The 25,831-nt window shown below is 42.2% G+C and overlaps 1 protein-coding gene across 1 annotated transcript; it reads left to right on the top strand.

The window, feature by feature from the left end:
- Positions 1-165: 165 nt before the first annotated feature.
- On the top strand, positions 166-25,542 carry LOC124139392 (proprotein convertase subtilisin/kexin type 5-like). Its single transcript, XM_046506426.2, has 15 exons — positions 166-374; positions 2,757-2,891; positions 6,485-6,623; positions 7,047-7,135; positions 8,052-8,166; positions 9,362-9,399; positions 12,389-12,503; positions 13,232-13,320; positions 15,720-15,783; positions 16,097-16,185; positions 18,739-18,853; positions 19,436-19,524; positions 20,536-20,651; positions 23,090-23,252; positions 24,435-25,542. The coding sequence occupies exons 1-15, from the start codon at positions 341-343 to the stop codon at positions 24,560-24,562; spliced, it is 1,518 nt and encodes a 505-aa protein (XP_046362382.2). The 5' UTR covers positions 166-340; the 3' UTR covers positions 24,563-25,542.
- The last annotated feature ends 289 nt before the right edge of the window (positions 25,543-25,831 follow it).

The raw sequence follows: 25,831 nt of genomic DNA on the forward strand, positions 1-25,831 counted from the left end.
TGCGATGAATATTTGATCAGATATCACATGCGTCCTGAAATAAACAAATTATGAAATAAATACTCTGTTTTCGTTTTAGAGATTTTCGCCACGACGGACGGTAACTCTGCGGGAACATAACATAACAAATTTAGAGTTATCGACACATTCACCAAGCTCCTTCCCAGCGCGTGACACCACTGATGTAAGGAGCTTGGATCATTCACATGACTTGAAAATGGCGTTTTCCTCTGCTTGTCACTGAGTAATACTTCGTGTTTTATCAATGTATTTGCAGAGGAAACTTACTGAAAGATTGCATCGAAAGCATGTTTGTATTGATACGTGAAAGAAGAACAACATGAATTCAAAATGGTTGCTCGTCGTTTATACGGGTAAGTAGATAGGCAGTCATTGATTATGCCTAGACTTCGATCAGATGGGAGGCAAAAGTTTACCCTTTTTACATTTTACAGAAAAAAGCTTGAAAACTACTACTGTTTGCTATCCCAGTGGTTATTTACCATAATTACACTTACAACTTGTCCAATATTGCTGAAAACGCCAGGCACATACAGCTGAACATATTGAAAGTTATCGGATGTACAACTATTACGAGGACGGTGAATTTAGAATCTGGCCAAGGATTTCCGATTAGGTTATGAACATGCTGAGTGTCATATTTATCTTCGTTTCACCGGGACTCTACACGTTTAGGAAGAAATTTGCAATGGGTGTTGTCCCTAGGACTTTGACTCTGAGGATTCATAATTATGTTTGCAGCTGATTGACGGTTTTGTTTCTAAATGACAAACGTTGTAAATATATTCTATATACATATATGCAATCATAGTTATGCATATGTCCAAGGTTATTGTAGGTATTAGCCTGATATAGCCCAGGATGACAGAAAAACACTCAATGATTGTGATAATAAATAATCAGCTGATGATTCTGCCCTACATGTTTTGGGACTCCCCTTTTGTATGTTAACAGAGGCTAATATCTTCATGCAATGCCAAATTTCCTTGAAAAGTTAAAATCAGATGGATACTGTACTTGTGATATGTATCTCAGTGAAAAATGTATATCTTAAATCTGTAATGAGAAAATTATGAAACCTACAAATGACAAACACATAAACAGTGAAGAAAAAACATCTTTTTTTAATATAAAATGATTATCATGATTGACAATGTTGATATATATATGGCGCCATGCTCAGGGCTAGCCTTGATTATTAGAAGGAATAACAATCATGTCATCCAGAGATTCCAAGTCAACATCAACATGATCAAATATTAATTAAACCTCCCAAATTGGAATTGGAAATTCCCACAAACAGGTTAATATTTGAATGGCTATTGTTTTTGGCCGATAACAGGGCTAATAAAAAGGAAAAGACTTTGATATTATGATACGGGTAGTTTTACATTATTGTATTTTTAACATGTTTAATGTGATGTTTTAATACCTCTGAATTTGAGAAAATAAGAACTTTGGCAAACTCACAATCAATGATTTTATTCCCAGTTTGCCTGTTAATCACAGATAAATCTCTCTAATCATTATATCATGTGGTGACAGCTATCGTGGACATGACCTACCTTTCACTTGAATTGGTTATATTTGTTGCTTACATTTGCAGTGGCCAACATCACTGAGGTTGTTATTAAGTTGCTTTACTCTGAAAGTTCCTGTGAACATGCTTGCTAATTTTACAAAAGGAAACAGCTGTAACACATAGTAGCAACAGAATGTCTAAGCTTGATGTCAGAATAACTTATGTTTTTTCACAGGTTGGCATTTCCCTCGAAACATCTTATGTCAGAGTTTTCAGTTTAAAGCTTTACTTGTTGTTGGTATGACATGGATAAAATAACATTGCATACATTGTGGAATGTGTAAAATGACCTTTGATCTTGACATTGTGAATAATTAAAAGACAATTAATGCTTTTTATGACCAACATCTGGTCCTATTCCACACAATGATCAGATGATGAATCCCCTGAGTAGACAACTGAAGACATCTTCAATGTGGTTTCTAATAAGGCATAAGTTGACTAATAAGGCATAAGGTGACTAATAAGGCGTAAGGTGACTAATAAGGCGTAAGGTGACTAATAAGGCGTACAGTGACTAATAAGGCATAAGGTGACTAATAAGGCATAAGGTGACTAATAAGGCATAAGGTGACTAATTAGACATTAGATGACTAATAAGGCATAAGTTGACATAAAATGTGGACATGATAATCAAACGTATGAGCAGACACAAAAAGCTGTGTATAGTGGTTACCAAACCTGAGCCGGAAGCAGGCAGATTGGGCGCCAGGTGGATTGTCGAAATTACACAGTGCATCAAACACTGGGTGCCTGTTTTAACTCCAGTCATAGATCTTTTTATGTGGGGGAAGATGTCGCCTGTCATTTTTTATCGTCTCTTTTATGCTATTTTAATTGTTTCACGATTTAATTTTGGTCAAGCATTTGTGACTAAGTCTGCCCTAAAGTATTAAAATCTGTATAGTTGCTATGTTAAGTTTACTTGCCACGAAACATGGGCAACCGACTGTGACCACAAACAGAGGGCAGTTTTTCTGTGCAATCAAGCATGAGATTTTGGAGGACATCTCCAACAGACACCATATGTGGTCTGACAAAACCTCACTTGTATTGTTCTGAAAATTTAAAACATAGAATAAAAGAATGCTATGATTATTTTAGATTTACATTTAGCAGGTGCAGTTGCTATTATCTTGGTTATTTATTCCAGGAACACTGTTGCTGTGTGCCCACGTGTGTGTGAGTGTGGTGTTCCCCGGCCTGACCTTCACAGACCAGGTCAACTGTACAAGCCACATTGTTCCAAACTGCACCCAGTGTCCACCTGGACAGTTTGCCAACCAAAGTAGGGAATATGTTGTTGTCATATGTGTAGTAATTTACTTATTATTTCGCCCTGTCATAGAATTCAGTTCATTCAGTGACTATGCAATTGTTTCACTATGAGGTTTCCCAATGGGGTTTTTCGGTCTGGTATTTCTTTAGTGTTATAGGAGTGACGTTTTACTCACCCAGTCATTATAACTGTTCAATGACTATCTTATGTTCACAATTCTTTAATGATGTAACGACACAGTATTTTTTTCGTATTACGAGGCCCAAATACATCGATTTATGAGCTCCGTATCTCAATACATATAAATTTCCCTCCAAGTTATGATGGCGTAAACACATGTGAATCATAAGAGAAACTGTTCAGCAACCAGCTTACGCAGATTCTCTAGTATTTCATGGTTGGACATAAACAGCATAACATTCACAGTGCCCTCTTGCATGTCTAGCCAATATGTTCCTGCCCTTCAATATCCCATCCTTGAACTCTGAAATGTAATAACAAAATGATTCACATGCAAAAAGAAAGAATATCAACTTCACTCTCCTACCCAGAGTTCCATGCGACCAGCATAGTAGCTCTGCCACAGCCACCGCCATGTGATGATTCGTCACATCTTAGTATTCTTACACAGTTCATTCAAGATATTGCAAATGTTTTTCGTCTGTTTCATTTGGACAAGTCTACATATCTAGATAAACATATGTCATAGAATGATTAACTTTCATGGAGAAAATATCCTAAATCGTGAAAAACTATTTCCATTTGCGTAGTTAGTCAATGTTGACATTGGTTGTATGGCTCCACATGCTGTCATCGAAGCCCTCCAGAGAGCTAGTGATATGTAACTTTGATGTGTAAATATGTTTTGTCAAGCAACCTTTGTCGCAATTGTAGTAGCATATTTATATAATCATGCGAAACAATATGTAAAGCCCCAACAAATACTTGCATTAGTCCGTTCTATTCTGATGTCTGAAAAAGTGTGTTTGTTTACAAACAAGAGAAGAGTCCGGTCACGTGTTATGCAAATTAGTCTGTGGCAGTGGTGTTATGCCAAGTCACCACTGCGCAGGAGTGTGTATCAACTTGTGAAATAAAAGTACTGTATCGGGATACGAATCATATCACACCCATTGTATCGGGATATGTATCATATCATGACCCCACTGTATCGTTACACCTCTACATTTCTTCCAACAAAACTCACGTCAATCCTCACAAGATCGTTTACTTTTATCGTAGATAGGAATGCAGACATTGTTCTTCTTTATAGTAGATAGATCCATATAGCCAATTTAGAAAACAAGCAAGACTGAAGACTGTAAGTTTATATCAAAGTTCAGTTCTTATTTCATAGAGTTTACAGTTGTTGTACATGTTGAAGCCTCACTTGTGTCAGATTGGCTGCAATAAATACGAAAATAGGGAAAATATAGCATGGCATAATGCTATTTTACATTGCAATACTATTACAATATTATGTATCAAACTTCACCAATAAAGATATATTTTACAAAGTCTACATCTTTGAAATTCTTGAGAACCGAAACATGTCAGTCAGGTCATATAACCAATATTTTTATAAATAAGCTTTTATTGTTAAATAATAAGTTTGAAAAGCCCTCGCAAAACAACCTGTTGCGAAATCTATTTTTAAAACCTCGTGCAAAGTGAGCGAGTTTTGAATGCGGCAAACAGCCTGTGAAAATACAGACTAAATAACGTGACTGAATACTATCATGACTATAGAAAGTGCTGCTGATAAGTTAATTATATTAACACAAAATGCTTCCAAGCAAAGACTGCTAATAAAGTAATTCATACCGTTTGTAGACCATCTGTTCTTCCAAAAGAATAACAACCAACATGGCCATGATGGCAGGCAGGCAGGCGACATACATGTTTACATGCAGGGATAGCAGACAGTTTATTAAATCTAATTTAATGTTTTTACAAATCTTTTTTAGTTTTTGTGTTTTGTGTTGTCCAATATTAGAAACAATGTGTGAATGATATATTATTTGGATTAATGAAAACGCTTTATATATTCACAGCATGTTCAGTGTTCCCGTTTACCAGTAATTACCAGTTTTTTACCGGTAAAATTAAGCTTGGACCGGCAATTCATGTGACTACCAGGCCCTGTGGACCGGCAATTAAAGTACCTCATAAATATTAAATCAGTGATATTCATATAACTATATTTTTCCTCTGGCTACTTTTCGTGCAAGGAAATAACATTTTGCTTTGCTTTGAGGTTAAATATATACTTTTAGTGATTTAGTTTCGAAACAAAAGAGGAAATTGTGACTGAACTAAGTTACTTCAGAGATGAGTCATTGCATTGAACATGATGTTGAAAGAATTAAAACCAGGCAATTTTTTCATTCATTTATTTATCTGTTGAAAGTTGGGACTGACAAAACTTAGGTGGGACTGGAAATTTTTAGAGATGCCAGTCCTGGTGGACTGGCAGCTTCAAAATCCAGCGGGAACACTGATCTTGTAAATGACAAGTCTTGTATGACAGAAATTTGTTTGTCCAAAAAGATTAATGAACATAATGAATGTGAAAAAGTAGTTCCGGCTATGCATGATTAACCAATGAAATTAGAGGTGAGTTATAATACAACCTCGCATCTTCCTTCCCATATAGGTAATAAATAGCTGTAACAATGGGGTCAGTGTAGTACGCCAATCAATCATGTTCAGATGGAAGTAGTCATGGCTATGAGATATTGGTCTGTAGGTTGCTCATGACACTGGATCGAGGGTTGAATCACAGAGTTGCCCTGATTATATTTCTGGGTTTGTCAGCACCATAGTGGTAATTGTCTGAGACCTGCATCAGTTCAGGATTTTCTCCCACATTAAACTGACACACAGTGATATAACTGAATATTGTTCAAAGCATCATCAGACTCAAATAACCACCTCAACTGTCATGTCCCTAGTTCCAGATACTGGTCAATAGCATCATAATGACCTTCCTTTTTTCATACGTATAGTTTAAACAACTAATGTAGATAAAATTGTAATCTCATATTTCCTAGAAACATGATAATGGCTCCAGGTGGTGAGACACAATGTTTGAAATAATTTTAAACCCAACAAGACAATCTGGCAACTGACCCATAGATGTTGCCTCCTCATCTTCAAAGTTACCTGCCCACAGTCAGACATTATAAAAATTGAAAAATCGCAAAATAATAAGAGACAAATCTTGTCTTGATACAGTTGAAATAAAGCTAACAGTTACTTGAGAATCTACGAGGAGTTATTATAAGACTGAATTTGTAAGTTGGCTTAAAACTATCTGCCAGACAGCCAGGCAAGTAGAGGAAAATTTCATACAGCCCAACAGGCAGATATTTAGGACACTGGTGGGTTATATAGATATTTGATTTCATGTCGGTAGCGCAGCCAATTTTGTTGTATCAAGACAAGCACCCCGATGGGTAGGTGTGTCTGGAGGTAACTATGGTAACAGACTGGAGGTAACTATGGTAACAGACTGGAGGTAACTATGGTAACAGACTGGAGGTAACTATGGTAACAGAGTGGAGGTAACTATGGTAACAGACAGTTTGTTGTTGTTGCAGGTGTTTGGGAGTGTAAGTGTTGCCGGGAAGGCAATGGCAACTGCTTCGGTTCGTCCTGTAGCAAGTGTTCAGCGGGGGAGTTCCAGAAGAACCCAGGGCAGATCAGCTGCAACAAGTGCCTTGAAGGATTCTATCAAAAGTGAGCCTACTCATAGTCTATTTGTACATTAGAAAACCAAGGATGCAACTTGGACGTAGCCTGCTAGCCAGAGTCATTTGGTCTAATGTCAGAGGCATCCAAATGCTACTAGAATTTTAGCCCTGTGAAGTTCCGGGTCAGAATAGGTCTTCAGCAACCCATTCTTGCCGGACACTATGCTTGTTTTAATAGGCGACTAATGGGTTCCGGTGGTCAGGCTTGCTGACTTGGTTGATGCATGTCATCGTATCCCAATTGCATAGACCAATGCTCATGATGTCAATCACTGGATTGTCTGGTTCACATTCAATTATACCACCATCATATTGCTGGAATGGAGTGTGGCGTTAAACAACAAAATAAGGGTTTTCCAATGATTCCAAGCTGTTGTGACAGATTTATGATTGTGACTGTTGTTTTCAGCCAGGAAGGCCACACACAGTGTGAGGCGTGTAACCCCGGGACATTCAGCAATGAGACGGGACTGTCAGACTGCTTCAACTGCCCTGAGGGTAGGAGCGGAATTCATTTGTGTGAATTACTGTACCACAATGCCGAAACAATTCGCATGTGCATTGCTATATTAAACTGAACATTGTGTTACATGCACCACTCTTTATCAGCATGGTGAGTGCTCATTGTTATAGCAGATCAACAGATGGTGTGCCAGCTGCATGAGACATGCTGGTGTGTTGTGTTTACATCATGCCCAATATGTAATCTGATCTTGTATTGATGTTGTAACGAACACCATCAACAAATATGTTGTGATCTAATTATGCAATGTCAAAAAGGGAGACATTCAGCTTTTTTTTTTATCAATTGTCATATGAAGGAACAATATGCTGTATGGTAATTGTACAAATTATAAAGCTGATGTTTGTGTATCAGTTTAACACTAGGAACCTACCGGCATTCAATGATTATACCATGTGTACATGCTGGTCTAATTTGGGAGATATCACAATAAATGAAATTATAACAACTTTGCCTGATTTTTTGACATTGTTGAATTATGTTCTTCATTCTCTAATTTTAATGTTAGATTACCATAGTTACTAGAATGGAGCTTTATGTTTCTCCACTTAATCTGGTTGTATTGGTGTAAATGTGCACCCACTTGATGCATTGTCCGTGTGGCTGCAGTGAGAGATCTGTTTGAGCATGTGTGTGTTGTTTGTTTGCCTTGTCCACTGTCAGGATGACCTAATATTTCTAGAATATTTCATGAAAAAGAGCTTCAAATAAAAAATGTGGTTGAACAGCTTTTTTGTTCCCAGATCAGCATGTCTGTCCGTCAGTAATCATTTATGATTATGAATATTTTATAGTGAGGTCCGATGTACCTATCAAAATTGATATGACACATAAGTGTACTACTTCTATCTTCTTCTGTTAATGGATGATGTTTTTGTCAATGGTGTCCAGGCACTGCTAACAACCAGACAAAGATGACAGGCTGTCCCTCGTGTACTCCAGGATACTACCAGGGCCAGACAGGCCAGACACAGTGTCTGCCGTGTGATGAGGGGACCTACTGTGGGTATGTAGCCGACATTGTACTCTCATTCTGGCTTGGTGGGGCTTCAGGGGTTTCAGTATCGTAGTCTTGACTTCAGAGTGATTGTGTGAGTATGGTTTAGTGCCACTTTCAATATTCCAGCAATATTATTGGATGTCAATTTACACTTGTCAGAGGGGTACTCAAAGTACGTGATCTAGACTACCAGTTGTGGGACTTTCGTTTTGTGGAAGCCTCAGTGGCTGAGTGGGTTAGATCACTGACTTTGTGTGCTGGCGATTAGGTGCCTGACTCTGGCAAGTGTGGGTTCGAATCCTGGACAGGAGACTACCCCAACATGTCCGATTAGCAGCCTACAAGCTGGAGATGATTCTTCTCTTGAGGAATTCCACTCCGTCCCATAGACTGGATGTCTTCAGTCGACATGGGGTGATTAGTTGGCCTTGTTGTTAAAGTGTTCGCCTATGATGCTGAAGGTTTGATTCCCAATTTTTGTCTTGTCCTGGTTTTGCTGGCATATAACTACACACATTCACTTCAGCCAATCAAAACTTGTTAAGGGTATAAAGTTGTGTCAATGTATCCGGTTTACATTTGTGTTAACATGACTGATATTTTTTATAGAAATATGACCATGATGACATTGTAAAAGATAAAATCAGAAAGAAGTGGAAAGTCACTTTTATTGTCATTGAACGGACAAAACCCTTTTACTACTTTCTTCAGATGAAAATAATTCTCTCGTCTTCACCTCCCTTTATCGGCTTGTCGACCAGTCACTTGTATGCGGACGGTTCGCGCAGTTTCGAAGAAAGTAAACATGTTTCAACGCGATGGCAAATGGGTGTGCATTGGTGTGCGTGAAATAATTCATATATTTTGTAATTCTACGATGAATAAGCTTTTAGAAAATACTACATGTTAGTTTCTGAAAAATATGTACATAGGAGAAAATCGCTGTCAAAAACAGAACATTTTGCTCAAATTTTGCACATTTTTGTTATATTATTTTCACAAATAACACTTGTAGAGACATTTTTGTCCAACATGCAGAAATCCATGGTCCACTGACAGACTGTCACGCATACGAGTGACCCCTCTCAGGTGGTCACTTGTACGAGAGACGGGAGACCTGTCTTGCGTACACGTTACATCCCCTACTGTTCACCATATAGCCTTACATGTCCATTTATGATCCGCAATCACCTTGTTTCAGATCCCCCAGCTGTACAAATTGCAGTGAGTGTGAAGCAGGTGAGAAATGTTGTCACTCAGTTGCATGTAATTAATTAAGAAAGTCCAAAAAGTGTATTTAGACCTCTTGGGAAAGTTGGTTCCCAGATCCCATTGAAATGTAGATCAGGTGGTCGTAATGCAATTCTCGACTGGGATCTGTATGAATAGTAGACATGTGTGACCTCCATGTCAGACACCTCTCCACTGGGATATCTACATGATCTATGGATTGTACATGTACATGTGTGACCTCCATGGGAGACAACTCTCCACTGGGATATCTTTGGATGGTACATGTACATGTGTGACGTCCATTGGAGACAACTCTCCACTGGGATATCTTTGGTTGGTACATGTACATGTGTGACCTCCATTGGAGACAACTCTCCACTGGGATATCTTTGGATGGTACATGTACATGTGTGACCTCCATGGGAGACAACTCTCCACTGGGATATCTATGGATGGTACATGTACATGTATGACCTCCATGGGAGACAACTCTCCACTGGGATATCTATGGATGGTACATGTACATGTGTGAAGTCCATGGGAGACAACTCTCCACTGGGATATCTATGGATGGTACATGTACTTGTGTGACCTCCATGGGAGACAACTCTCCACTGGGATCTCTATGGATGGTACATGTACATGTGTGACCTCCATGGGAGACAACTCTCCACTGGGATATCTATGGATGGTACATGTACATGTGTGACGTCCATGGGAGACAACTCTCCACTGGGATATCTATGGATTGTAGAAGTACATGTGTGACCTCCATGGGAGACAACTCTCCACTGGGATCTCTATGGATGGTACATGTACATGTGTGACCTCCATGGGAGACAACTCTCCACTGGGATCTCTATGGATGGTACATGTACATGTGTGACCTCCATGGGGGACAACTCTCCACTGGGATATCTATGGATTGTAGAAGTACATGTGTGACCTCCATGGGAGACAACTCTCCACTGGGATATCTATGGATGGTACATGTACATGTGTGACCTCCATGGGAGACAACTCTCCACTGGGATCTCTATGGATGGTACATGTACATGTATGACCTCCATGGGAGACAACTCTCCACTGGGATATCTATGGATTGTACATGTACATGTGTGACCTCCATGGGGGACAACTCTCCACTGGGATATCTATGGATTGTAGAAGTACATGTGTGACCTCCATGGGAGACAACTCTCCACTGGGATATCTATGGATGGTACATGTACATGTGTGACCTCCATGGGAGACAACTCTCGACTGGGATCTCTATGGATGGTACATGTACATGTATGACCTCCATGGGAGACAACTCTCCCTGGGATATCTATGGATTGTACATGTACATGTGTGACCTCCATGGGAGACAACTCTCCACTGGGATATCTATGGATGGTACATGTACATGTGTGACCTCCATGGGAGACAACTCTCCACTGGGATCTCTATGGATGGTTCATGTATGACCTCCATGGGAGACAACTCTCCACTGGGATCTCTATGGATGGTACATGTACATGTGTGACCTCCATGGGAGACAACTCTCCACTGGGATCTCTATGGATGGTACATGTACATGTGTGACCTCCATGGGAGACAACTCTCGACTCGGATATCTATGGATGGTACATGTACATGTGTGACCTCCATGGGAGACAACTCTCCACTGGGATATCTATGGATGGTATATGTACATGTGTGACCTCCATGGGAGACAACTCTCCACTGGGATCTCTTTGGATGGTACATGTACATGTGTGACCTCCATGGGAGACAACTCTCCACTGGGATATCTATGGATGGTACATGTACATGTGTGACCTCCATGGGAGACAACTCTCCACTGGGATCTCTATGGATGGTATATGTTCATGTGTGACCTCCATGGGAAACAACTCCCCACTGGGATCTCTATGGATGGTACATGTACATGTGTGACCTCCATGGGAGACAACTCTCCACTGGGATCTCTATGGATGGTACATGTACATGTGTGACCTCCATGGGAGACAACTCTCCACTGGGATCTCTATGGATGGTTCATGTATGACCTCCATGGGAGACAACTCTCCACTGGGATATCTATGGATTGTAGAAGTACATGTGTGACCTCCATGGGAGACAACTCTCCACTGGGATATCTATGGATGGTACATGTACATGTGTGACCTCCATGGGAGACAACTCTCCACTGGGATCTCTATGGATGGTTCATGTATGACCTCCATGGGGGACAACTCTCCACTGGGATATCTATGGATTGTACATGTACATGTGTGACCTCCATGGGAGACAACTCTCCACTGGGATCTCTATGGATGGTACATGTACATGTGTGACCTCCATGGGAGACAACTCTCCACTGGGATCTCTATGGATTGTACATGTACATGTGTGACCTCCATGGGAGACAACTCTTCACTGGGATATCTATGGATGGTACATGTACATGTGTGACCTCCATGGGAGACAACTCTCGACTGGGATATCTATGGATTGTACATGTATGACCTCCATTGGAGACAACTCTCCACTGGGATCTCTTTGGATGGTATATGTACATGTGTGACCTCCATGGGAGACAACTCTCCACTGGGATCTCTATGGATGGTACATGTGCATGTGTGACCTCCATGGGAGACAACTCTCCACTGGGATATCTATGGATTGTACATGTACATTTGTGACCTCTATGGGAGACAACTCTCCACTGGGATCACTTTGGATGGTATATGTATGTGAGTGACCTAAATGGGAGACAACTTTCCTGAGATCTCTATGTTATGTTACCACTTTTTGTGATACCCACAAGAACAGGCATGGTGCTGACAAACTTAGAAACATAATCGGGGCAAACCAGGATTCAAACCCATGATAAGTATGAATAGTACATGTATGTGTGACGTGTCTCAATTACTGACTGACTGTCATGATATAACTGGTATATTGCTGACTAACTAAAGACACCACTCACACACTGTCTCTATTGCAGGCTCCCATGCTGACAAACCCGGCACCACTAACTGCACCCTGTGTATGATCGGGATGTTCCAGAACATGACAGGCCAGCTGGATTGTGACGAATGCTCGCCAGGATCTCACTGCAAGTAAGGAACAAACCCAGCTCTGGCTGGGCATACTGTACAACTCTCAGTGTACAAGGGAGAATTCACTCTGTAAACTATATATATGGTACTACTGGAATGGGGGCGGTCGGGTAGCCTAGTGGTTAAAGCGTCTGCTCGTCACGCTGAAGAACCGGGTTCGATTCCCGACATGGGTATAACGTGTGAAGCCCATTTCTGGTGTTCCCCCCCCGTGATATTGCTGGAATATTGCTAAAAGCGGCGTAAGACCATACTCACTCACTCACTACTGGAAGTGTATCAGGTGTGGTGTCGTCCCACAGCCTGCTGCTGGAGTTACCCTCTTTGGTCATGTGGACAAGGCATCCAACCTCGGACCGTACGGTTCAAATCCCTCAAAGGATCTTAGAAATTTCATGGCTACTAGACAGTTTATTCTTTGTTTGTGTGTTGTTTAACTCCGCACTCCGCAATATCCCAGCTTTATGACAGCTGTTTGTAAATAATTGAGTCTGGACCAGACAATCCTGTGATTGACATCATGATCATCTGTCTATGAAACTGGGATACAATGACATGCATCAACCAAGTCAGTGAGTCTGACCACTCCATCCTGTTTGTCACTTTTTCGGACAAGTAATCCTGTAGATGCCTCTCAGGACATGCAGTGGTTGCTGATAACCTATCCTAACCCGGGTCTTGCTGGGCACTGATGATGTGTCTAACAATAACATTGATATTTATTGCAGTAAAACAGGCTGCACCCAGTGTGATGTGTGCCAGGCAGGGACATATGCCAATGCTACAAGGACGACCAACTGTGTCAAGTGTCCCCAAGGTATATTGTCTTTTACAATCAACCAATTTTCTTATAGGGCTGGGACGATACACCCAGTTAAGAATAAAATCGTTTAGCTTAGTGCGCTTTTGATTGGTACTTGTATCGAGAAGTAAAAATGGTGATCCATCTATGCATCGGTGTATCGTTCCACTACTATTTCCTTGTAAAGTTGATTTTTATATACCAGTGGCTGATGGTGGTCTTTAGATTCAAGAGAGTCATCTCATTAAAATCAGATCTTTCAATCTGATTCAATACCTCTCTGCGTGAAGACTTGAGGACACCTCCCCAGAAGTTGTGTCAGGTGAACTATCTCCTCAGCCGATCCGTGTCAAGGCTCTAGCTTCTTTGTATGGGTTACCAACGCTTTCAGACAAGAATATCCAAATTCTGTATCTAAAACATTAAGAAAATCATTGACAGGTCTTTGAAAGGCATTTAGAAGTGATTCACATCAGGAAGAGAATATATGGATGTCAACTTCTTTATTATAAGGAACACAACGATTCGGTGTATATGCTCCTGATGAAGGAGTAAGCATATACTCCGAAAGGTTTCTTAAATCATTGATGTCTGAATGACATAACAGCCACACTGTTATAGTGTTTTGGATATGTTAAACATTCTGTTGTTACTGAGCATGTTGACTTCTACACCCACAAGGGTGTACTATGGAGGGGATATTTGTGCATCTACACCCACAAGGGTGTACTATGGAGGGGATATTTGTGCATCTACACCCACAAGGGTGTACTATGGAGGGGATATTTGTGCATCTACACCCACAAGGGTGTACTATGGAGGGGATATTTGTGCATCTACACCCACAAGGGTGTACTATGGAGGGGATATTTGTGCATCTACACCCACAAGGGTGTACTATGGAGGGGATATTTGTGCATCTACACCCACAAGGGTGTACTATGGAGGGGATATTTGTGCATCTACACCCACAAGGGTATACTATGGAGGGGATATTTGTGCATCTACACCCACAAGGGTGTACTATGGAGGGGATATTTGTGCATCTACACCCACAAGGGTGTACTATGGAGGGGATATTTGTGCATCTACACCCACAAGGGTATACTATGGAGGGGATATTTGTGCATCTACACTCACAAGGGTGTACTATGGAGGGGATATTTGTGTTCCGTGGTTGTTTTCTCTAAGATTGAAATTTCCGAAAATCAAGGTGGTTGAGAAATGAAGCCAAAAGCTGTCATTTGATGGCAAAGAACCCACGCATCCCTTATGTTGTTTGGGCGTTCACAGTTCTCTCAAGGTTCACCTTCCTGGAAGTGAGTGAGTGAATGAGTTGGGTTTTCAGCCGCTTTAAAAGTATTTCAGTTATATCATGGCTTGTCAGCTTAATGTGGGAGGAAAGCCCGAGGTGATGCAGGTCTCAGATATTTACCACTTCGTTGAAACCCACGAGCACGGGTATGGTGCTGACAAACCTAGAAACATAATAGGGGCGAACCGGGATTCGAACCCACAATCATCGGGACGCAACTCTGCACAGCAAATCGCGGCGCCTTAGACGACTGGGCCACCCGTGCCCCCTTCAGGGAAGTGTTGTCAGATCTTCAAGCAGAGAGGCATTGTATTGTGTGGGTGTAAAACTTTGTTTAGGCACGTTTCCACTTAGGATCAAAAGAAGAATGACAAATGCATAGTGTGAGATAGTACAAGTTTAAAAATCTAATTTTAATGAGATTGCTGAAAATAGTACTTAAATATGGGTCACCACCATATTGCAACTCTCAGTTTTTCTCTGAGTATTAAGTGTGTCATCATACTCTACTGCAAGGAAGAAATCTCACTATTATTAGATGGTCCACTGGCCTGATAACATCGTACGTCACAGGTTCCTTTAACACCAAGGGGCGGTCGGGTAGCCTAGTGGTTAAAGCGTTCGCTCGTTACGCCGAAGACCCTGGTTCGATTCCCGACATGGGTAATATGTGTGAAGCACATTTCTGGTGTCCCCCGCCGTGATATTGCTAAAAGCGGCGTAAAACCATACTCACTCACTCACCTTTCACACAAACAGGGCAGTTTGTGCCAGCGTGTTTCTCAGTAAAGCTTTAAACAACACAAAAAAATGTATTAATGAAGCTGGCCTCGAATTGGCCGGTTCCCTGACAGCTTTGCCAGGTTAGCAGTAGGTCATTTTGGGGATTTGTTTTCAAATTAAAAATATATCTGATCCTGCACCTGTATTTCCCATAGAAGAAATCTGTTTAGCTTATACTCGTTTAAAAATGTCTGGAGTTGATGATTACTGATGCTAATTTCCTTATATACTTACCTGCTTGTGGTATGGAAGGACTGAGTAGACGATGTGTTGGAGACGTGTAGGTGATGATATGGAAACACTATGTCTGTTTTAGGATCCTTTCAGGCCGAGACAGGATCGTTCTCATGCAATCCTTGTATCGCAGGATTCGAAGCAAGGTAAGTTCGTTACATAGCAGTACAAACTGCAGAGAGGGATTATCACAATCTTGCTTGAGTTCACAGTAACCTGTCTGTTGATAAGTCCTGAAACAATATGTTGGAATGCACACATCAACTTGGCAAAATCATTTGCATATATTTCTATCATTGTGTGAACATTTAAAAGAAACATATTCCATGAGCTTCCACAAGTTATTTTCTCTGACCTCATATAGAAACATATACATATTTGAACATAAGAGAGTGCTGTATTGACACTGTGCCTTGATATGTATGGTATGACGTATGTATCGCTAACTGAACTTTACAGGAACAAAGGCAGAAGCAACTGCACTGGCTGTCGACCCGGATCCTACAAGAACGACACAGGCTTTGACCTCTGTCAGCTCTGTGCCGAAGGTGAGATTCAGTATTGAGTAGTCAATCCTACAAGAACGACACAGGCTTTGACCTCTGTCAGCTCTGTGCCGAAGGTGAGATTCAGTATTGAGTAGTCAATCCTACAAGAACGACACAGGCTTTGACCTCTGTCAGCTCTGTGCCGAAGGTGAGATTCAGTATTGAGTAGTCAATCCTACAAGAACGACACAGGCTTTGACCTCTGTCAGCTCTGTGCCGAAGGTGAGATTCAGTATTGAGTAGTCAATCCTACAAGAACGACACAGGCTTTGACCTCTGTCAGCTCTGTGCCGAAGGTGAGATTCAGTATTGAGTAGTCAATCCTACAAGAACGACACAGGCTTTGACCTCTGTCAGCTCTGTGCCGAAGGTGAGATTCAGTATTGAGTAGTCAATCCTACAAGAACGACACAGGCTTTGACCTCTGTCAGCTCTGTGCCGAAGGTGAGATTCAGTATTGAGTAGTCAATCCTACAAGAACGACACAGGCTTTGACCTCTGTCAGCTCTGTGCCGAACGTGAGATTCAGTATTGAGTAGTCAATCCTACAGGAAAGACACAGGCTTTGACCTCTGTCAGCTCTGTGCCGAAGGTGAGATTCAGTATTGAGTAGTCAATCCTACAAGAACGACACAGGCTTTGACCTCTGTCAGCTCTGTGCCGAAGGTGAGATTCAGTATTGAGTAGTCAATCCTACAAGAACGACACAGGCTTTGACCTCTGTCAGCTCTGTGCCGAAGGTGAGATTCAGTATTGAGTAGTCAATCCTACAGGAAAGACACTGGCTTTGACCTCTGTCAGCTCTGTGCCGAAGGTGAGATTCAGTATTGAGTAGTCAATCCTACAGGAAAGACACTGGCTTTGACCTCTGTCAGCTCTGTGCCGAAGGTGAGATTCAGTATTGAGTAGTCAATCCTACAGGAAAGACACTGGCTTTGACCTCTGTCAGCTCTGTGCCGAAGGTGAGATTCAGTATTGAGTAGTCAATCCTACAGGAAAGACACTGGCTTTGACCTCTGTCAGCTCTGTGCCGAAGGTGAGATTCAGTATTGAGTAGTCAATCCTACAGGAAAGACACTGGCTTTGACCTCTGTCAGCTCTGTGCCGAAGGTGAGATTCAGTATTGAGTAGTCAATCCTACAGGAAAGACACTGGCTTTGACCTCTGTCAGCTCTGTGCCGAAGGTGAGATTCAGTATTGAGTAGTCAATCCTACAAGGACAACACTGGCCTTGATCTCTGTAAGCTCTGTGCCGAACGTGAGATTCAGTATTGAGTAGTCAAGCGGCATAAATCCATACTCTCTCACTATCAAAAGCAGAAACTGCAGCTTAGGATCAGTAGGAAGTGAAAAGGTGTGTTTTCACAAAATGTCAAGGCTGCTGGCAGATTTGATGTCAAGGGGTCAAGAGTTCCACAGTTTCCAGCATTCTAGCCAATGCTCTCTCTCATCAGTCAGTTCAAACATCAACTTACTTGCCACTGGTAACAACCATCAACTTCAGCTGGTGCCTAGCTATCAGACGAGACGGCCAACACGCTTATGCATTTCCACCTACAGCCACAAGTTCTGCAGAAACTGGTATCTACATGAGCATACAGCTTCTTTCGGTAGCACCTTAAGGCCCATTCAGACATGGTTTTTTTTCCATCTGCTCTGACTCATTGGAGCGCCAAACTAAGAACGGATGCATGCCCAGAATCATCAGCCATGCATGTGTGGTGCATTTACAATAGGCGCTGATATCCAGGGGTTTCTCGGAGGCGGCAACTCTTGCTGTTAATCGAGACGCACTGCTCCTCAACAAACACACGCTGTCGATGCCACTCAGATCAAGTTCGGACATAGTTCATGTGCAGATGTGACTGCCCACCCGTCCGTCCCCTCGTTTGGATCAGCTTGTCACATGTCTACAGTCCATTGTATGAAAAGAGTTACACTTGGAGCATGCTGGGAGTGAGGTGGTCCGAGGGTGTGTTCGGGTGAATGTTTCTAGAATGTCATTCACTGTTATATGATCAAAGCAAGAAGGAATATTGCATACTGCAGTGTCAGGATAAGTATATAGATAGGGGAATACTCTGATTCCCTATATTTGTGTGAATTCATTTCCTAATTGCTTTGTAATACTTACAAAAACTATGCTCAGTATTCATGGTATTTTATGATGTCTTTGGTAGGATTTGATCCAATATCTTTACACCAGTATGATGATACACGTATCACGCTATTGTTGCTGCAGTTAATTCTGAGCCAGGTATTTACTGGCCATTATGAACCTGCATTTAAACAGGAAGAACCAATGCAACTGGAGATCCTTATGCAAAATTAATGAGAAATTAATACTTGAACTTTCACATAGTTTAACTGGAGAAATCAGTCAAATCTGTTGATTTTGAAAGTAGAACAACACGCTCCTTCGGAGCACGTTGATTCAGCCTCTGTGATGAACATATTTTCAGTTTTTGTCTATTATGTAATACATTAGCACTATCTCGCTCATGCAAAATGTGACACACAAGTTTTGGCCCCACACTGTGTAATGTGTTGTAGGTAGTTTCACCAGTGTCCGCAACGCCACGGAGTGTGAGCTCTGTGATCCAGGAACGTTCCAGGAGGTAATAGGGGCCAAGAAGTGTGAGGACTGCCCGAAAGGCTACCACTGCAAGTGAGTTGAACCACTGACTTAAAGTAAGCCACACAACAGATCCCCTGAAGCATTCGTGGCCAACTGTCATTCCGGGACAAACTGAATAGCGACTCGTGCCCCACTAGTGACCATATTTTATGACTGAGTTCTGTCCAAGTGGAAACGCGCATCGCTAAAAGTATTGTCAACTTGTTACCTAATGATTCACATTCATTTCCCCAATATGTCATAAGTATTCCAGATGCTATTATTTGTAATTGTGTATGAAGAGACTAACAGGATCAGGTGGTCAGGCTGGCTGACTGGGTTGATGCATGGATTCTCATGATGTCAATCACTGGATTGTCTAGTCCAGACTTGGTAATTAACAGACTGCTGTCAAATAGCTGCAATATTGTTGAGTGCAGCGTTAAACAACAAAAAACAAACATAAAAAACCAGTAGGATTCATGTTTTCCTTTTTTCAGATACCCCGGTACATTATATTTGGATCTTAGTGTCACCTATCTGATTTTACCATTCCTCTTAAATAATCTCAAAATGCATTGACGACTAACGCACAGATTGATCATGGCTGATTATAGCATGTTGCGTTTTCAGTATCAGCGGCTGCCATGTGTGTTTTGAATGCCCCAGTGGCTATGAGGCCACGATGGAGAGGGCTATCAACTGTACACCTTGTCAACCTGGTAGGTTAATCAACATCGCTTTTCTATAATCTGGGCTCAAACTGTGAAATGCTCTAATTTTGGTAGGTGCTGTAATTCGCTGTTCAGAAACCATTTTAATGGATTTGAATACCGGTTCACCCTGATTATGTTTCTAGGGTTGTCAGCACCATACCCGTACTCGTGGGTTTCACCAAAGTGGTATACGTCTAAGACCTGAATCACTTCGTGATTCCCTCCCAACTGGATACTGTTCAAAGCGGCATTAAACCAAACACTCCAAGAGAATCTCACCCACCCTCTGGTACCCGTAGGGTAAAATGATAATTAATGTGAAGGCATAGCTTCAAGCCTATGGGGCAGACCATTTGATACTTGGGGGTGGTTGTGCTGGGGTTTTATCGAAAAAATTAATTGTCCTTGAAATTTCTTTAAAAATAATTATGCTTCATAATGTTGGGAAAAGATAGAAATTGTCTGCCACAAAAATTACATCTTTTCTATAAATTTTTTATTCCATTTTCCATCATATTTTACATTTCAATATCGTACACAGTGTGCATGGATTTATTGTGACATTATTGGCATGTTTGTAGCATGGACAGATCATATAACATAGTTATACAGAGATTCTAAATAATACATGTAGAGAATACCCTTGCATAATTACAATTTGAATATGCAATACGTTTTGTAATTTCATAATATCGAAGTATTTCTTTTTGAATTCCTAAAAAGATTGGTTTGACTTTTTTTCTATTAAATGTGAAAAAATGGCATTTTTTTTTAAAGAAATATTTTGGCTCATAGTTTTAATTGAAAAAATATCGGATCTCAATACAAAATCAAAGATTTCAGTGATCCATACTTGTTCCCCGTGAAAAACCTCCGCTAGAATTGGTCTTCTGAATTTCAGGCTCAACTGCCCCTGTGTAGATTCAGGTTAGAACCATGCTTGTTGAAGGAGGAGACTAACTGGAGCTAATGCGATCAAGTTACAAGACAGTTAGTTGAAATGTGTCTTCATTTCAGGTTCATTCAAACCTTTTGAGGATGGCGACATCTGTCGTGACTGCCCGGATGGGTGGTACAACACCTCCAGTGGAGCAGCAATGTGTACCGAGTGTCCAAAGGAGTACTTCTGCCCAGTAAGTTCATCACAGATGGATCTGTGTAAAATGGGGTACCCAGGTAGTTTGGGAGGTCATACACTAGCCTTTATCCTCCTGTCCCATTCTTGTTGGGCAGGACGCATCTTGGATATTGGGAGGTCTTGGCAGGACGCATCTTGGATATTGGGAGGTCTTGGCAGGACGCATCTTGGATATTGGGAGGTCTTGGCAGGACGCATCTTGGATATTGGGAGGTCTTGGCAGGATGCTCCTTGGATATTGGGTGGTCTTGGCAGGATGCTCCTTGGATATTGGGTGGTCTTGGCAGGATGCCCCTTTGATATTAGGTGATCTTGGGAAGGAATGACCTTTGATATTGGGTGGTCTTGGCAGGGTGCTCCTTGGATATTGGGTGGTCTTGGCAGGATGCCCCTTGGATATTGGGTGGTCTTGGGAAGGAATGACCTTGGATATTGGGTGATCTTGGCAGGATGCCTATTGGATATTGGGAGGTCTTGGCAGGATGCCTCTTGGATATTGGGTGGTCTTGGGAAGGAATGACCTTGGATATTGGGAGATGTTGGCAGGATGCCCCTTTGATATTGGGTGGTCTTGGCAGGATGCCCCTTGGATATTGGGTGGTCTTGGCAGGATGCCCCTTGGATATTGGGTGATCTTGCAGGATGCCCCTTTGATATTTGGTGGTCTTGGCAGGATGCCCCTTTGATATTGGGTGGTCTTGGGAAGGAATGACCCTTGATATTGGGTGGTCTTGGCAGGATGCCCCTTTGATATTGGGTGGTCTTGGGAAGGAATGACCTTGGATATTGGGTGGTCTTGGCAGGATGCCTCTTGGATATTGGGTGGTCTTGGCAGGATGCTCCTTGGATATTGGGTGGTCTTGGCAGGAAGCCCCTCTGATATTAGATGGTCGGGAAGGAATGGCCTTGGATATTGGGTGGTCTTGGGAAGGAATGACCTTGGATATTTGGTGATCTTGGCAGGATGCCCCTTGGATATTGGGAAGTCTTGGCAGGATGCCCCTTGGATATTGGGTGGTCTTGGCAGGATGCCCCTTGGATATTGGGTGGTCTTGGCAGGATCCCCCTTGGATATTGGGTGATCTTGAAGGATGCCCCTTGGATATTGGGTGATCTTGGCAGGATGCCCCTTTGATATTGTTTGGTCTTGGCAGGATGCCCCTTGGATATTGTTTGGTCTTGGCAGGATGCCTATTGGATATTGGGTGGTCTTGGCAGGATGCCCTTTGGATATTTGGTGGTCTTGGCAGCATGCACCTTGGATATTGGGAAGGAATGACCTTGGATATTGGGTGGTCTTGGCAGGATGCCCCTTGGATATTGGGTGGTCTTTGCAGGATGCCCCTTGGATATTGGGTGGTCTTGGCAGGATGCCCCTTGGATATTGGGTGGTCTTGGCAGGATGCCCCTTGGATATTTGGTGATCTTGCAGGATGCCCCTTGGATATTGGGTGATCTTGCAGGATGCCCGTTTGATATTGGGTGGTCTTGGCAGGATGCCCCTTGGATATTGGGTGGTCTTGGGAAGGAATGACCTTTGATATTGGGTGGTCTTGGCAGGATGCCCCTTGGATATTGGGTGGTCTTGGGAAGGAATGACCTTGGATATTGAGTGGTCTTGGCAGGATGCCTATTGGATATTGTTTGGTCTTGGCAGGATGCCTATTGGATATTTGGTGGTCTTAGCAGGATGCCCCTTAGATATTTGGTGGTCTTGGCAGCATGCGCCTTGGATATTGGGAAGGAATGACCTTGGATATTGGGTGATCTTGGCAGGATGCCCCTTGGATATTGGGTGGTCTTGGCAGGATGCCCCTTGGCTATTGGGTGGTCTTGGCAGGATGCCCCTTGGATATTGGGTGATCTTGCAGGATGCCCCTTGGATATTGGGTGGTCTTGGCAGGATGCCTATTGGATATTGTTTGGTCTTGGCAGGATGCCTATTGGATATTGGGTGGTCTTGGCAGGATGCCCCTTGGATATTGGGTGGTCTTGGCAGCATGCGCCTTGGATATTGGGAAGGAATGACCTTGGATATTAGGTGATCTAGGCAGGATGCCCCTTGGATATTGGGTGGTCTTGGCAGGATGCCCCTTGGATATTGGGTGGTCTTGGCAGGATGCCCCTTGGATATTGGGAGGTCTTGGTAGGGTGCCTCTTGTATATTTGGTGATCTAGGCACGATGCCCCTTGGATATTGGGAAGGAATGACCTTTGATATTGGATGGTCTTGGGAAGGAATGATCTTGGATATTGGGAGGTCTTGACTGGATGCCCCTTGGATATTGGGAGGTCATGCAGGATGCCCCTTGTATATTGGATGGTTTTCGGAAAAAATTAACTTGGTTTTTTGATGGTCTTGGGTATTCTTTATTTAATGTATATTTGTAACTTTGAAAGTGTGTACATTAAAACATTGTTTATCTCTTTCAGCAAAATGACCGTTTGCCAGTCCTTTGCCCCGAAAACACCTACTGTCCCCCGGGGAGCACCTCCCCCCACAGCTGCAACCCCCCTCTCTATGTGATAGATGACCATGGTACAAGCTGTAAACCAACAGGGGAGTTGCTAGCCATAATAGGTGGCTGTAGTGCAGGTAGGCATTGAAGGAAATAGGAATTTCACAGGTATGCATTGAGGTAAAAAGGAATTCCAAAGGTAGGCATTGAAGTAGAAAGGAATTCCACAGGTAGACATTGAAGTAAATATGAATTCCACATGTATGCATCGAAGTAAAAAGGAATTCCACAGGTTGGCATTGAAGTAACTAGGAATTCCACAGGTAGACATTGAAGTAAATAGGAATTCCACAGGTAGGCATTGAAGTAAATAGGAATTCCACAGGTAGGCATTGAAGGACATAGGAATTCCACAGGTAGACATTGAAGTAAAAAGGAATTTCATAGATATGCATTGAAGTAAAAAGGAATTCCACAGGTAGACATTGAAGGAAATAGGAGATTGTACCATATATATCCGCAGATAAGCCGAATTTTGAGGACCACAAAAAAGATTCTGTAGAAAGGGGTCGTCTTATCCACGGTATACACTTTCTCAATAGTAAGGAAGAGAATATATGGATGTCAACTTCTTTATTGTGAGGAACACAACATTTCGGAGTATTATGCTTACTCCTTCATCAGGTGAATGAATGCCATGAGGCAGAGAGCCTATATATGTTCATGTAAGGACAACAAAATTAATAAGATAATAAAAGGTGGAAAATAACAAAGGGTAGAAACTCACAAGGGAAGCCAACAGATGATTGACACTGATAGGTGATTAGCAATAGACAATTGAAGCCAACACTTTACAGTATTTAGCGCTGAAAGTGTGGAAGCCAGTACTTCAGTTATCATAGATAAGTAATAGGTAATGGACACAGGGCAAATGGGAGACTGGGGGTAATCAGCACTGGTAGGTATTTTCCAGATCGTGATCTGTCAGAAACATCGCCTGAATGACGCACCAAAAGATTACAACTTTCTGAAAGTTTGGAAGTTGCAACGACTACATCTAATTATTGTTATAAATTATCAATAAAGTTATTATTTTACACCAATTTTGTCATTATTTACAAAATTTATGCATGTTACTATTTCGATCATAAGTTTTCAATTGAATGTTCAAGATTTATGTATGTATGTATAAAACTCAATTATTAATAAATGTAAAAAGTAGTTTTTTTATTTTCGTATAGTCCATGATTGGCTCAAGAAAACACCTGGTCTTGTATATATGAATGTCTGATAATATCAGTACTGGTGATGTGTTCCAGCTGGTGTTGTGGTGGTTCTCATCGTGAGTGTGCAGTGCTACAGGCAGAAGAGACGGATGACCCTGACACCAACAGGAGAAAGTGAACCCCTAACAAAGTCCCCCCAACCAGTGTATCAGGGATTGTAGCAGGACAGGGGAGATAATTCACCAAACCCTTCACAAACTCTGTGCAACCATGTAGCAGGACAAGGGAGATAATTCTGCGTCCCCAATAACCTCCGTGCAAGCAGTGTATCAGGGCTTGTAGCAGGACAAGGGAGATAATTCTGCAAACCCCGATAACCTCCGTGCAAGCAGTGTATCAGGGCTTGTAGCAGGACAAGGGGAGATAATTCCCTGAACCTTTGACTAACTCTGTGCAACGAGTGTTATGGTGTGTAGCAGGACAGGGGAGATAATTCTGCAAACCCTGATAACCTCCGTGCAAGCAGTTTATCAAGGCTTGTAGCAGGACAGGGGAGATAATTCTGCAAATCATGATGACCTCCGTGCAAGCAGTGTATCAGGGCTTGTAGCAGGACAAGGGGAGATAATTCTATGACATACTCACAGACTCTTCACAGGCTTGACAGTTTACAGACAAGTGACGATGGCAAACTGTTGATCAGTGATAGGGACAGTAATTGTCCCTTCATAACTTGCTACTAGTTCAGCATGACAGGATTGAGATTAGGGCTGGGATGAGTCCAAATTAACTACCTGGGAACCCGACCCCCTATTCTCCGACCCTACCCGGATACACGCTATGGGTCTCAAGAGTTGGGTACAAAATGTCTGCTTGGGAATTGTTTAACCACAACCCTGGCAAAACATATTCATATATATGTAATAAGGCGATCTGGTCATGTATACACACAAGTTGACTGAATCTTTATCTTAACATATAAAAAAAGTCGAAAAGGGAAAAGCGAACATTAGTGACTCGTAGTGTAACCATGGAGTGTTAGTGAACTCTTGTCATTGAGCACTATACCACTGAGCACTAACCATGGGTCCGAGTAGTCCTGTGGGTACCCAGGTCCTACTCAGTACCCACCCGACCCAAATACCCAAGCTACCAATCCCAGCCCTAGTACTAGGTAGTCCTGTGGGTACCCAGGTCCTACTCAGTACCCACCCGACCCAAATACCCAAGCTACCCATCCCAGCCCTAGTACCAGGTAGTCCTGTGGGTACCCAGGTCCTACTCAGTACCCACCTGACCCGAGTACCCAAGCTACCAATCCCAGCCCTAGTACCAGGTAGTCCTGTGGGTACCCAGGTCCTACTCAGTACCCACCTGACCCGAGTACCCAAGCTACCCATCCCAGCCCTAGTACCAGGTAGTCCTGTGGGTACCTAGGTCCTACTCAGTACCCACCCGACCCAAATACCCAAGCTACCCATCCCAGCCCT

Source organism: Haliotis rufescens, unplaced genomic scaffold, assembly GCF_023055435.1.
Source record: "Haliotis rufescens isolate VD_foot unplaced genomic scaffold, xgHalRufe1.0.p SCAF_27, whole genome shotgun sequence".
Lineage (NCBI taxonomy): Eukaryota > Metazoa > Mollusca > Gastropoda > Lepetellida > Haliotidae > Haliotis > Haliotis rufescens.